Raw genomic sequence first — 14,444 nt, forward strand, 5'->3', positions numbered from 1 at the left:
ATAGTATCTAAAAAAAAAATTTTACAAACAGCAATTTTTAAATTTATAGTGTTTAAAAAGCTTACTTTTCTCACCGGTCTTTCACTAATTTCTGGGACGTCTTTGTTTTATCATTTGTTTATAAACTGTAATTAAATAAATTTTGCTTTGAAACATTTTTAAAATGTATTAAAACAATCTATATCGATATATATACTATATATCGATATAAATTGTTTTATTACAACGTCTCTTTTTTGTCACTCAAACGTTTTTGCTTTTACTTTTATTCAGTGATCGCTTACCGCGTACTTTACTTGGCAACTATATTTCTCGGTCGTTCAGTCGAAAAGAGTGTACGTTTCGAACGACACGTACGATCAGCCGGACGGAAATGTTCCGAACGACCCTTATCTGCGCTCTCGCCCTTCTGATCTCATCTGCCAATTCTACAGATTACACTGAATATGAATGGGAGACGTGCACAGCTGATGATACAGGAACGCAATGCAAAGAAACTTCCGAATCATTGAAGAACTTGCTGCAACTTTCAGGTACAACCTTTCAGATGTTATAAATGCTGAGAAAAGCACGCGTTTGATTCGGTTTTCTGCATGAAAGTTATTTTGCTGATTGAATGATATAGTAGGGTCACGAGTCAACCAATCATTTACGTTAGCTATTGAGTGATAACAAATGAATGTACATATATATATATATATAATGTTCGTAATACAAATAATATTACTTTAATCAGTGTTGACGAAATTTGTTTAAATCAAATGTCGTTGAACCAAAAGTAATGCTGTTTGATAACCAGCATCGTTTACTTCCTATATAAAAAATCAAATTTAATATTTATTAGATTATTTGTTCTAAAAGTGTTGTTTTCAAAAATACGTCTAATGCAAGAATATGATTACTGACATAATTATAGTTTTGGGATATTTAGAAATTTTAAAAATAACCTCTAAATTTAATTTAATAAAAATATTATAAAGGGTTTGAACATTTAAAACTTACTATCAATGCTACCCTTCTGAAAACTATATATGTAAAATTCAGACTGTTTCAGTGCATACTTAAAATTAATTCATAAGATTTTAAATCGATCTGAAAGAATGAAAATCAGCATTGGAATAAAATTGTGTCTGTTTAAAAATATTTCAATTAAATTATTTTAATGTCATCATTTTTACATGTGGAAGAAAGCTTTCATAATAAGAAATTATTTTACTTTTGGTTCAAATTCAACTTATTTTCTATCAATTTATTATAGCCAACTGAAAATGAAATACGTTCTTCAGAAGAATCAGAGAATATCTTGAGATGCAGATAATGCATCTAAACATAATTTCAACAAATCAATGTTATTGTTAATAAAATAGACATCGTAAATATATTGATTAAGTTTATAAGCTATCCCTTGGGTAGGCAAACTTTTTTTGTAAAGGACGGGATCGAAAATATTTTAAGTCCGCCGGGCTAAAACTCAAAATGTAAATGAGCTTCAAAAAACGTAATTAACTCTAAAATTTACAATTATGTATATTGGCATTTATCACAAATTGCTCATACTACGTTTCTCTAGTAACAATCTATAACTATGAAAAGGATGTAATTTCAAGTTCGAAGTTCGTCACTTTCTATCGTAGTATAATTTATTGCGAATTATCATCTGTTAATGCTGACCTGAAATTATGATTTTAAATACTTCTTAAAAATATATCTTCATATAAGTGCTGCCAAATACAAATATAAATCAACACATTTTAAGAATTAGGTTATTTTATTTTCTTGGAATTTATTTTTTAGCATGTCGTCACATTGCGGATTAATCACTTCCAATTGAAGGTAAAGTGAAAGTTCTTCAATTGCACAGTCGAATGGATTTTAAAAAATAGAAATGTATTCTGCACTTGCATCAATATTTTTAAAATGCTGATAAAACTATAGTTAGAACTTTAACTATACTTATACCCTCCGCAATATTTTGTGGGAATAGAAATTATATTAGTTTTTAAAAGTTTGTTACTTTGGAAAATACATAAAAAATTGTTGGTAATGGCGAATCAATCAATGCCAGTTTTCGTCGAAATGACTTTACCGCAGTGTAAATTTCATATATAAGCACTGTTTTTCATTGTAGTTTCAAGTTTAATTCGTTAAGAAATCATGTGATATTTGCAGCAAAAGCAAATTTTCGAAGTCATTCAGTATTTGATCATAGTAGCTAAGAGCGGGTTCTTATGTTCGGAAAATTTTCAATCGTTCATACTAAGAAATTATATTGCTGTATGGTAGAGCAAGTCAGGATATTCGGCTTCCATTTTTGATGAAAAAGTCATAGAATATTGACGGCAGTTAAGTTCACCGCCGAAACAACTGGTTCCATGACACGTTATAGTTTAATATATATATATTAAAATATTAAACTATAACACCTTGCATTTTCACAACTTTCATATTTTATTCCAACTTTTAACTCATTTTTACCACCATGGAATGTAACACATTTTAGTTGTTTCACTTCAGATTATAAATTGTTAACGTTATCTCAACTTCATTAAAAATATGTGTTACTATAATTGTTCCATGCAGATTAATCATAAAAGCTAATTCTTCAAACAAAGCATTGCCTCCTTGAATAAGCAATAGCAACTAAGCCAGTGGTTCTTAATGTGTATGTAGCGGCTTCCTTACAGGGAAACCGCTATTACAAAGTTTTTTTTTAAATTTAAATTTAATGCGGTGAAAACAGTAAGTTTGCATAAGCATATATAAATGGTTACTTACTGTTACTAATTTTACTTAACCCATTAATTATACAAAATATTTTATTTTTCATATGGAAAATATGGATTTAGCAAGAGCACAGGGACGTCATTTAAGAAGGACAGGTATTTATTAGACAGGCCACCTTGAAATTTGCCAGAAAAATTCATGTCATTTAATGAAATACAGTGAATTTTAATGAAATCGAAATATTAAGAAAAAACGACCACTGACTGACTACTCCCCTGGAAAAAGCTGAAATGAAGTTCCTAATTCTAAACCAAAAATTCTCGGTTTATCTTTCAAAGAAAATCTAAAAATAAAACAATTTGAAACTATCCCAATTTTCATAAGTCATTTAAATGAAATCATTTTGGAATACGTTTTTTTCGGTAAATATGTATTTTTACTAATGAAACTATAATTTATTTGGCAGGTATTAGTAAAACTGTATGATTTCACGGTATTAGTAAAACTGTATGATTCTGTAATATATATATTTACATACTTATCATTATTTATTTACATGCGATGTATAAATGTTATAGTGAATGTATATTTTTCAGTAAAGTTATATTTTTACTAATGAAGTCCAATTACATTTTTACTGGTAGATATATATTTCTACCAGGGAAAATATATAATTTATCTGATAAGTGCCAGGGAGATAAAATGCTGTTCTAAGATGGCACTGAAACTCAATTTGACAGTTGCAAAACGTTCATTTGCTGTACTAACCTAAACCTAACCTAACAAACCAATTATAGTTTTAGAACTATAGTTAGGTCAAGTACAAAATACAAACTAGCCCAATTCATCTCTCAGGGGAAAATATGCGAAAGAAGTATAGATTGACATCTCTTGGATATTATATGCTTTAAAAATATGATAGATATCTTTCCCGATATTACTACAGACTTCTGATATAAGAGTATTAGACAAAGTATACACAAATCGAATTTTGGTGCAAAACAATTATCACTTCTCAGAAGGCAAAAATTCACTCGGTAACTTGCGGTCCCACTCGTTTTTTTGCGTTCTCTTATTGGGAAAAATTCGGCTTAGATATGCATATGATAATAATTTGTTGATTTCGAAAAATATAAGACTTTTAACACCAATTTACCCAACACCATAAAAAATTGGCATTTATTATCTAATAACATTTTACAACAAAAATTAAATTTTTTTATTGGAAATGTAATAGGGCCGAATATCCAAACAAGTTATTTGAAGCCCATTTTCAGCTATTTTTCACAAATCCCTTTAAAAGTAAAATTGTGTTTGGAACAAACAGATATGAAAATGTTAAAATTGAAAAAATCAATACTGTTAATGACTCAATGTGGAATTCATAGATTGTCATGTGATATTTTGGCATGTCTTCAGTTGTCACAGAACCGATGTGCATAGCGTGGAAAGGGTTAAAAATGACAACTCGTTACTTCGAGGCGTTCGTAACTACGAGCGTCGTTCATTTGAATCTTATGGCCAAACGTCAGTTTCGGGCTCACCGTCTCTGCGGTTTGTTGTGTCTCGCTCAAACCTCTATAGAAATATGAATATTTCGATATTATTAAACGTCTTGGTGTTCTTCGTTACCACCACCCTCGCTGTCAGCATCGCAGGTAATGCACAATACGCATATAGCGCTTAACCTTAAACTGTATCATCGATTAGTCTCCTTTGTATACTTTGTTTATTGTATGGTACATGTACATTTTTATATTATATCACGTAGCTTTTTAGGGTGATGTGTTCGTTGCTTTATGGTCTATAGAACCATTAAAACAACTATTTGAACGCTTTGCAGTATTGTTTTATGACACTAAGTATTATTAGTTTGGTCATTTAAAAAAAATATATTTAATATTTTTATAACAAAAACCTTTAAATACTGATAAACGCAACACAGTTTCACAAAATCAGTCATTTTTGTTTATTGTAATATATAAAATTGATATTTAATATGATAATTTTTTTATATTGATATTAAATATGAATTTTTCATGATAGTCGATTGAGTAACTTATAAAGTTATGTTTGTAATTAATATTATAATATAGAGACTTTAAAATTAGTTTAATAACATATTTATCTTTAAATATGTTATTTTTTTATGAAATATTTTATATTATAACAATTGGTACATTAAGATATTATATCTAATAAATTGAATTAAACATAATTATTATTTCATAATTAATATATGTAATTAAAAGATTAGTAAAATTATTTATAAGCTAATATTATATTAAAATCCCTTATTGTTAGTTTTGATAAAACAATAATGTAATAAATCATTTTATAATAATATTGCGCTAAAATGAATGATATTTTAGATTTTCACTATCGGTTTTATCTTTAAAAATATGTACTTTTTCTTTTTATAAAAAAATAATTCTAAAGTAACAATATCAAAAACTGCAAAATATTTATTTTGCTCTATAATGTACTATACATTTATTAGAAACATGTGTAAAATATTATAATTTTGTTTATAATCAAACAAAAATATGGGATTCAAGCTTTTATTACACAGTATTTATAGCAAAATAATTGTTTATTTTAATAAAATAAAATATTTAAGTTATTATTTATTTTATTAATTTATTTAGCTAATTGTTAAAAAAATACTGTTTTTTCTATATAATTTTATCATTATTGTTATTAATATCGTTTAAAACAGGGGTAGCCAACCCAAATGATCTTGCGGGCCACTTTCGAAATGCATCATAACTCCGCGGCCACATATAAAAGTATATATACCCATATTAGATTTAGATACACTAGAGTCTAGACATTTTTTTGGAGACTTAAACAAACCATTTTTTAACTAAGAAATATAAAATAAAAATATATTTGCTTTACTTTATTATCTTATTAGAATTTATTGCAATATAAACCTTTTCAAATGTTTATAATAATTGCACATTTTAAACTGTTTCGTGAATATTATTTATATGAAAATTCTATGGAAAGAAGAGGATAGTCTAGATTAAAAATCAATTACAAGCATTAGCAAATATTATGTAATAATATAATAAAAATTGAAATATTAAGCGAAGTATGACTCATATTTATTCTGACCATTCGAATACATAGATATAGTAGTGTTTGAATTCAGAATAAATAAAATGTATTTAATTGTATTGCTACTAACATCTAATACAGTTTTTATCTATTGGTAGTATAAATTGGTTATTAGGTTATCGCGCTTAAATGTAAGTCACTTGATTATTAATAACTAAAAGTTATGTCATTACATCAGTGGCTCTGAGATCATTTTACCAACCGCAATCAACACACGCGGTTTTATTATGTCTATCTCTGTATGTACTATTCATATAAACATTTCAAAATCAAATATACAGACCGTTCTTTCGAATGCATTTTAATGCTGACAGCTTGTTGCAGATAAATATATTCGTCCTTAGCTCCTCTATGTCCTTTTGCATTTTTTTATTCTTCTGACCTTCTGTTCGCCAGAGTGCCTTTATGAATGCGCATGCCACATGTGGCTTCTAGTTATAGTTACATATTTTATTTTCGACCTTGATTGACATTGTTTCTCTTCGACCATTTTCCATCCATTGAACCTCAATATTTTATTTAAGTCTATCGTCGAGGATCGACAGATTGATAATAATCCATTCATTGACTCCATAAATACTGGAAAAAACAAAGATCAAACTAAATGAATCGATACTGATTTGAAAATGTTTGGAACCATTAGTTTCTTTGAATATGTACCAGAGGCACGCGTTCACGTCTTCGTTTAATAACCATAAATTATTAATAGAACTCACTTTGATTTGTCTGTATATGCATAATGTGTATGTATTCTACACATGTGCTTACCAATCGGCGACAACTGAACTTTTAACGACTTCCATATATTCTCAAAATACCCTGGAACTCGAAAGATTCCGTTAACCAGGAAGTACATGTTTATACTAGTTTCCCTTCAGAAATCTCACTGAAATAGAACAACAGATCGCTTGTTATTTGCATGCCATTTTCGTCATAAATTATTGAACGAACTCATAGTTTATTAACGATTAATTTAAAGAGTGTGAAAGGTTATCGTATGATTGACCCATATTTTTATATTTGCGATTAAAATTACGATGCTCAAATAACCAGACAATTGCCTACGAATTATGTTTGAGATATATTCGTATTTGGTTGGTTTAGTTTCTCTCAATAAATTATTTAAGACATTATTGTACAACTACCAGCTTATTTGCTAATTGATGCATTTAATCAAAGACAACGCGATTTTTAAACACAACTATTTTTATATATGATGCAATACCTATCATACTTTTACATACTACTAGATCTCAATAATAAAAATGATGACATTGTCGGGACCATCCGTCATTGTTTCACGAAATTAATCATGAAAATACTAGCTAAAAGAATCTCATATAAATGAATCGATTTATTTGTATCCCTTAGACTTTTTTTGTCTCGAACAAACGATTGCATATCTAAGCGGACACCTAATGCACGGTATTCATTACCAGTTTAAAATACACTTCCGTATAAAACGTGATCTTGCAAATCTTTAGAAAAATCTTTTTTAGAATCAGTATTTTCGATTTTTGATTTTCAAGATTTATAGTATTTCATTAAATGTCATATATTGTTCTGGCCAAATTCAAGGAGGGGAAAATGCCTCCACCTTCCCCCCCCATCAAATGAAGTCCTTCTTTTTGCCCTATTATAACAGAAGATTCGAATAGTGTACATCTAGAAAGATTTTTTGGATTATGGAATGTTAAAAATTTTGCACACTACCGATTTATGAAGATATTTGGAACGTAATGTTCGAATCGATAATGAACGTAACGATAAAAAAAATATTATCGATTAGATCGATAATAGTCGATAACGAGAAATGAAATTTATCGTTTGATCAATATTACCGTTAGTGTAATCGATAATGAACGATATTAATATAAATATTGTTTATTTTTGTACAACCTCAAAAATTAACGATAAATTTTGTAAATTTTTTTGTAATAAAAAAAAATTTTGCTAACAAAATTTTATTAAATTATTAACATTACAAAATTATCTGAAATTACCAGTTATAAATTAAAATGAACAGAACATTAAATAATAAAAATATTTCATTATCTTTAAAGCCAAAAAATCACAAATATTAAAATTTCAAAAAATTTACCTTATTTTAATCACTTTTTAAGATGCATTGCTGCATTCACAGCAAAATAAGTCTTTAATCAGTTTTTGTATCTGCCTCTGATTCTGTATAAATTGCACTGATAGTTTCTGAAGGATCAATGCGGACAACATCATCTTTTGAGTCTGAATCTGGAGCATACACAATTCTTTGTAACTTTTTTTTTAGTTTTCGGTAACTGTCTAGAGCTTTTCTTGACGTCATATTCACAGTGTTGCGGGAGTCCTTACTTGCTGCACTGTATGCAGAACCTGTAAAACTTTTAGGAGTTAAAAATGATAGTGCACTCTCCTCATCATCTCTCTCTCTCCGACAGGTAATTCTTCAACAATAGGAATTCCAATGTTGTATTTAGTGATACGGACTCTACTGTGATTCAGTTGTATGTAGAGGATCTTTTCAACATTTGACGGGTCAAACCTTATACTCTGAGATGTTACGAGGTTTCCTCTAGCAGAAATACCCGCTCACTTTTCTGGCCATTTTCTGGCTTCAGCCGCCAACAACGGGAAGATCCCGTTGTAGTCTTTCCACCAGGTCAATACATCAAGTTTATAATAAGAAGGTCTGGGATAAATATTGAAGGAGTCCCGCTTCATTTCCACTGCCGATTTTGTCCGATTTAGAGTCGCATGCTAAGCTTTTTCAGCCACCAACTGATCCATGAAATCCATGTCGTCGAGGGCAAGAGTTGATGCCAGTCCGATATACTGCCTCGTTGGAGTTTCTTGTTCAACCTCTTGAGACGATGGATGTGAGTCAAGAAATCTTTCTTGTTGAACTGATTAAATGAAATCCCTTATAATACGGGTAAAGTTGATCGGCCATACTTCGGTACTAGGTTTCGGCAAAACTCGTTCCATTTGTCTCTGAAATTCAGTGATGAATTCTTTCGTGAGTTGTTGTGTTAGATTAGCAGCGAGCACTTTTCCAAGATAAGAGAAAAGGGAATATTTTTTGAGCGTTCAGTGAATCATCAGCAGAAAGTCCCTCACTCACATCTTTAACTTTTTCTAATATCAGGACTAGTTCGGCCATAAACGTAAAGTCAGAGAGCGCATAATTTCGCGCGTCATTGGTTAACATTATTTTATTTTCTACTTTCCCGCCAAATATCGCTTAAACAAACGATAATATCGTTCATTATCGTTTGATATCGATAATCGAAAAATTCATTATCGTTCATTAACGATAATCGATAATGAAAAATTATCGTTGTCGTTATCGATAATTATCGTTACTCAATCGATACGAAACGGAAACTTCGATCCTTAGAACTGACCGTTTTTTATTTTAATTCCTTTGCTTCCGCACTATTATTCCTGTTTATGGAGATGCATAGCACTATACATTATAAGAACCGTTCCGATTATAAGTAAATTCGATGGATACAAATATATTGGTTTATCGATCTTGTACAAATAATTTCGAAACAACGATTATGGGTGGTCCCGATGAAAAACTTTTTAATAATATATTACATATTAATACTTTGTACGCAGGTCGCGAATCTACGCGCGGAGTGAATTTTTTTTTTTAATTAACAAATCCTATTTTTTTAAATTAATACAGAAAAACAGATTATTTATAAAATCAATTTTCTTTCATTTTCTTCACTTAATGAAAAATGCGATTATGAATCGGTCATAATTTCGTCATCATAATGATCGAAATCCATTTTCGAATATATAATATTATTTTACATATGTTTATTTCATGCCGCAAAATAATTTTAAAGAGTGACTGCTGGCTTTTGAAGCAAAAAAATAGGAAAGAATTTAAATCATTATTATAATACAAATTTGACTAAATCGAATGCTTTTATTCACTATAAGATCGGTTGACTGCATTGAAGTTGTAGAATAGATTCCTGCTCTAAATAGTAAATATTTACGTTAAGAGATCGGCGTAGCTAAACGAAATCCCCACATCTCAGTACAAAAAAAGTTTCGTTCTAGTCTCCCGCTTTTAATTGATAAGCATCGTGAAATGAAGATTCTCGTCTTCCGCCATTATATTTATTATAACCGTAATATATAATTCATATTCTTCTATATCATTTGTGATATCTTAAAGAAAATTCGTCGATTATTGATTTGATATTTTTTGCGGTTAAATGTCTTGGTTGTATTTGGAATATACATATTTTAAACTGCACAATATTGTAACTTGCCTTCGAATGCTTGGATTTAATCAAACATGACAGTACCTGCTTTGTTAACCCATTGTAATGTAATACATACCTAATTTGAATGTAAAAAAACGAATCGTTCAAGTATTTTACTATGATTAAACCATTGTACATATGTGGTTGTACGCATTTAAATTGACATTTAAAAATGTTATAAAAATCGCGTGCAAATATATAAGTTTTCTCACCCGGAAACGGCACCTGCACATAAAAGCTGCCGGTGTATAATACAATGAATACCTAGGGCAGTACGTTCTGTAAATAAATTGATTAAACCAGTTAACTCGTCAGTCACCTCGAGCTCCAGCAGTAGTTACTATGTATTATATTTATCTTTCAGCGAGGGCATTTGCAACTGCGCTGCATATAATATATCGATTCCCTTCGTTCTCATTGGTGATGCTATTAAGCTGAACGATCCTTCTTTAATATTGTTCACAACACAATAACGATCTAATTTGGTCAGTAACAATGAGACAAAGGTCAATAGTTCAGAAGGAGAGGAATTTTAATAAAAATGGTCAGCCCCTGATACTTTAACGTTTAACGTTTTATGTAGGTTTTGATGCAAGTTTCCGAAACTGTTAATTCGCACTGTTAATGGACGTCCGATCGGATACGCACAAAGACGAAAAGCTGAGGGACACAAATCTATTAGTATTATGATCATTTTAACGAGTCCTTAAAAAAAAGTTGACATGGCGCTACTTAGTACTGACCATCATGGAAACTGAACGCTCAGATCTTGAATACGGCTATAATAAAATAAAGACAGGGCCTGATTTACTTCCTTATTTCATTTTGAAGGGTTGCGAAGTCAGTCTCGCTGTCCTCTAAAACGTATTTTTGATCTAATTTTCAAGACATCATCATTTCCTGCTCTATGGAAACGCGCAAAAGTCAACCCTATTCATAAAAGGGTGACAAATTGTGTAAAAATAACTATAGACCAATCGCAGTGTTGCCAGCTTCTGCTAAATTGTTTGAAATAATAATTCATAGATATCTCTTTAAATACTTTCGGCAAGTTTTGTTGGTTTCGTCCCACCCGTTCCACTGTTACTAACCTTCTGTCTTTCACCAAAACGGTGACGAAATCTCTCGATGCGGGAGTTCAAGTAGATATCGTATATACATATTTTGAGAAGGCCTTCGACAAGGCTTGTCATGGGTTGTTATTAAAAAAATTTTCGAACCTCGATTGCTCGGATGATTTAACTCGGTTATTCTCGAGGACGGAAGGTCAAATGAGCGCTGCATTATAAGCGCTGCGTCATAAGAGCGCGTATCGTACGTCAAATGCAGACACCCATAAGAGCACGTCAAAAGAGCGCAAAAATCAAGTAATGAATATTTTAGGAATTAGGTATACAAAATATAAGTAAATTGTGAGAAATTTACAAAGAATAAAAATTCACGAGATATAGGCGGTACAATTAGTATTTTATGTGCCAGAGTGTAATGACGATAAAAGTGATTAGTCAATGAAAACATTATTATTTATTAATTATTACGTACATACGAAAGTATGACTACCCATCCCCATACGTACGATATACATATATTTTGTACTAAAATGAAACGCTGATTTTGAATTTATCATTAGATTTGTTCTGTAATGTTTCATTAAATTGACAAATAATTACCGACTCAACTTGCAATGAATGCGTACAATTATAGGGCAGGTATATGGCCCGTCAGACATTTTTTTCATTTATTTTAGACAACTATACTTTATTGCGAATGACGGCTGCACTATCACTTACAGCAGAAATATTATCTGCTGAACGGGCACCATGCTGATACATAGGCCTTACCCTATCTCCAATGCATCCAGTCTCTTCAAATTGTTTCACTACGTTGCGTATTGTTCGCCCAGTAATTCACCATAATCTTCCCGTAAATTTAGATATACAGTTCGTAAAGAATCGTTTTTCTGTAGAACAATTAAACAATTTTAAGCTGTGGTTAAACGGTCCATTACGTAAATGCGTTGTTGCAAACTAGCATTTGACACTGAACACGCGTGCTTATTTACAGCTTTCAGACTTACAGTGCTGCTGATATAGGAAATTCGAATTTGATCACTCTTTAAATGTATAGAGAATTATCGAGAAATCCAAAGAAAAATGTATTCTTTGAGAAGAGAAAATTGTGATATCAGTTACAATATTTGTGATGCATAGAAGCTGGTTATCTTCCTCCAGTCAAGCATAGATTAAAAAAACGCAATGCTTTGCAGTTTCGTTTAAATTTCTAGACGCTAAATTTCGTGACCAATTTACTTAAGTCTCCGAATTATTCGCATCCTGTTATGCCATCTCGAAATCTTAACGAGAGTGACGCATCCCTTGCTAGATTGCTTGTGGTAACTGGCAGTGCATCGCGCTTTAAATCTCATTATTAAGCTTGTTAGCTTATACCTAAATACGCGTACGTGCTACCCACAGGAGACCCATTTGAGATAAAATGCATATTGTGCGAACGTAAAAAAGATTCGAGAATAATCTCCGACAATTCTATCCGGCTAGCAGATATGTTCATATCCGTCGAAAGGTCAACATATTTTCATACATGGTGTCTTTATCGTAATTTAGCAGCTATCACTATGACGGCGTTTTTGTGATTTACGTACATCTAGATTTCGGTTAAATTTAGGCCGGAGATGCTTCTAGAATTGTTGATTTGCTATAATTTAATAATTGAGGTTATCGCTTGTGATCTGTGGTTCATATACCAAAGGATTGCAATACCCAGTACCATAACTACATATATATATATATATATATATATATGTAACCGTCAATCTCTATCCACTATCACTAAATTTATGGTTTTTTCTAACTTTATTTTGAGATCATTGGACTCTGGTTTACAAGCGGATGTTATATACACAGATTTTGAAAAGGCGTTCGATAAAGTTAATCACGATTTACTCGTGAAAAATGATAAAATTTCGGGTTTAGATCTCATAAAACTACTTTCAAGTTACTTGACCAATTGATATCAGTTCGTTAATTATGAAAACTCATTTATAAAACGATATAAGACCTATACTGGACTACCTCAAGGATTCAACTTGGGTCCATTGCTGTTTCTATTGTTCATTAATGACATAGAAACAGCAATAAATCGTTCAATTTTTTTTATTATATGTGGATGACTTGCAAAATTTCAAGGGAGTGCAGTCAATTTCGGATTTCCTCGACTTGCATGATGATCTTAATTCTTTATGGAAGTGAACTTGCCATAACAAGTGTAAAGAAATGTAACACAATTTCATTTTCAAGGTCGTCGATGCCGGCGGAATATTCCTATCATCTCAGCAGATATATTCTATAGTCTATTTATTTTCAAGAGTCAGTGCGCAAGAACATTGTTTAACGCGTAATCATAGCATGCTTTTAAATTTCTGCCCTGTGATTGGTCGTTCGCCGTAAGATCAATCGTTTCATTGAGAACGACCAATCACAAGGCAGAAATTTAAGAGCACATTTTGATTACGCGTTAAACAATGTTCTTGCGCACTGACTCTTGAAAATAAATAGACTATAGATAGGAATTATTTTTATTAAAGATCTAGTGTGACTAAAAAAACATTGGAAATTCAGCCTGCACATTGCAGAGACTCACAGTAGATCGCTAAAGAAGCTCGATTTTATTTAAGCGAAATACTTCAGGAATACTGTGTACTCTTTATGATATTCTAGTCCACAGCACACTAGAATCTGGCTCTATTATATGGATTTCAGGTGTAATGAATCGTAGCTAGAAAAAGTACAGCGTAAATTCCTTCGATATTTATACTTGAAGGAATACGGGTACTATCCGTTCCTGTTTTCCAATGGTTTCATTTTGGGAGCGCTGGGATACGTTTCGTGGTTAACTCACAAAAATGTTTATATCGCTTTTGGAAATTGCTCAAAAGCATAGTAGATAACCCTTCTGTGCTCAAATGTGGGCTCCGTAAGGTGGTTATAGTCCTCGGTCGCGTCCACTGTTCTTGCCTGTGAAGTCTAGGACTGGAGCACTTGCCAACTCTTCTCTGGCAATGGCCGTCTGTCAGCTCAATACTGTGCATCGAGCTATTGACATTTTCTCGTGAACATTTAGGGATTTGGTTCAGTTCGTATGGGACAATGTACACTTGTTGAGGTGATTTATGTCTGTCCCTTTAACATGTTTTTAGTTATATGTGTTAATATATGTATTTTTAAATTTTAATATATTTTATGATTTTGGCCATCGTGACGCATTAGGTTAACCTGTCAGATCACGATGTTCTTA

At 31.3% G+C, this 14,444-nt stretch overlaps 1 protein-coding gene across 4 annotated transcripts in view; it reads left to right on the plus strand.

Moving 5' to 3' along the window:
* Positions 1-322: 322 nt before the first annotated feature.
* Positions 323-14,444, plus strand: part of Plod (procollagen lysyl hydroxylase) — a 40,753-nt gene continuing 26,631 nt past the window's right edge. For 2 of the 4 annotated variants that reach the window (XM_088188512.1, XM_088188513.1), the window contains exon 1: positions 323-533. In XM_088188512.1, coding sequence (XP_088044638.1) covers positions 374-533 — 160 coding nt within the window. In that variant the 5' untranslated portion in view covers positions 323-373. Of the gene's footprint in view, positions 534-4,254; positions 4,383-14,444 lie in introns of those variants that run through there. The other 2 variants (XM_088188514.1, XM_088188515.1) reach the window with 1 other exon arrangement.

Source organism: Plectrocnemia conspersa, unplaced genomic scaffold (assembly GCF_051122295.1).
Source record: "Plectrocnemia conspersa isolate PC_06_02 unplaced genomic scaffold, ASM5112229v1 ptg000006l, whole genome shotgun sequence".
Lineage (NCBI taxonomy): Eukaryota > Metazoa > Arthropoda > Insecta > Trichoptera > Polycentropodidae > Plectrocnemia > Plectrocnemia conspersa.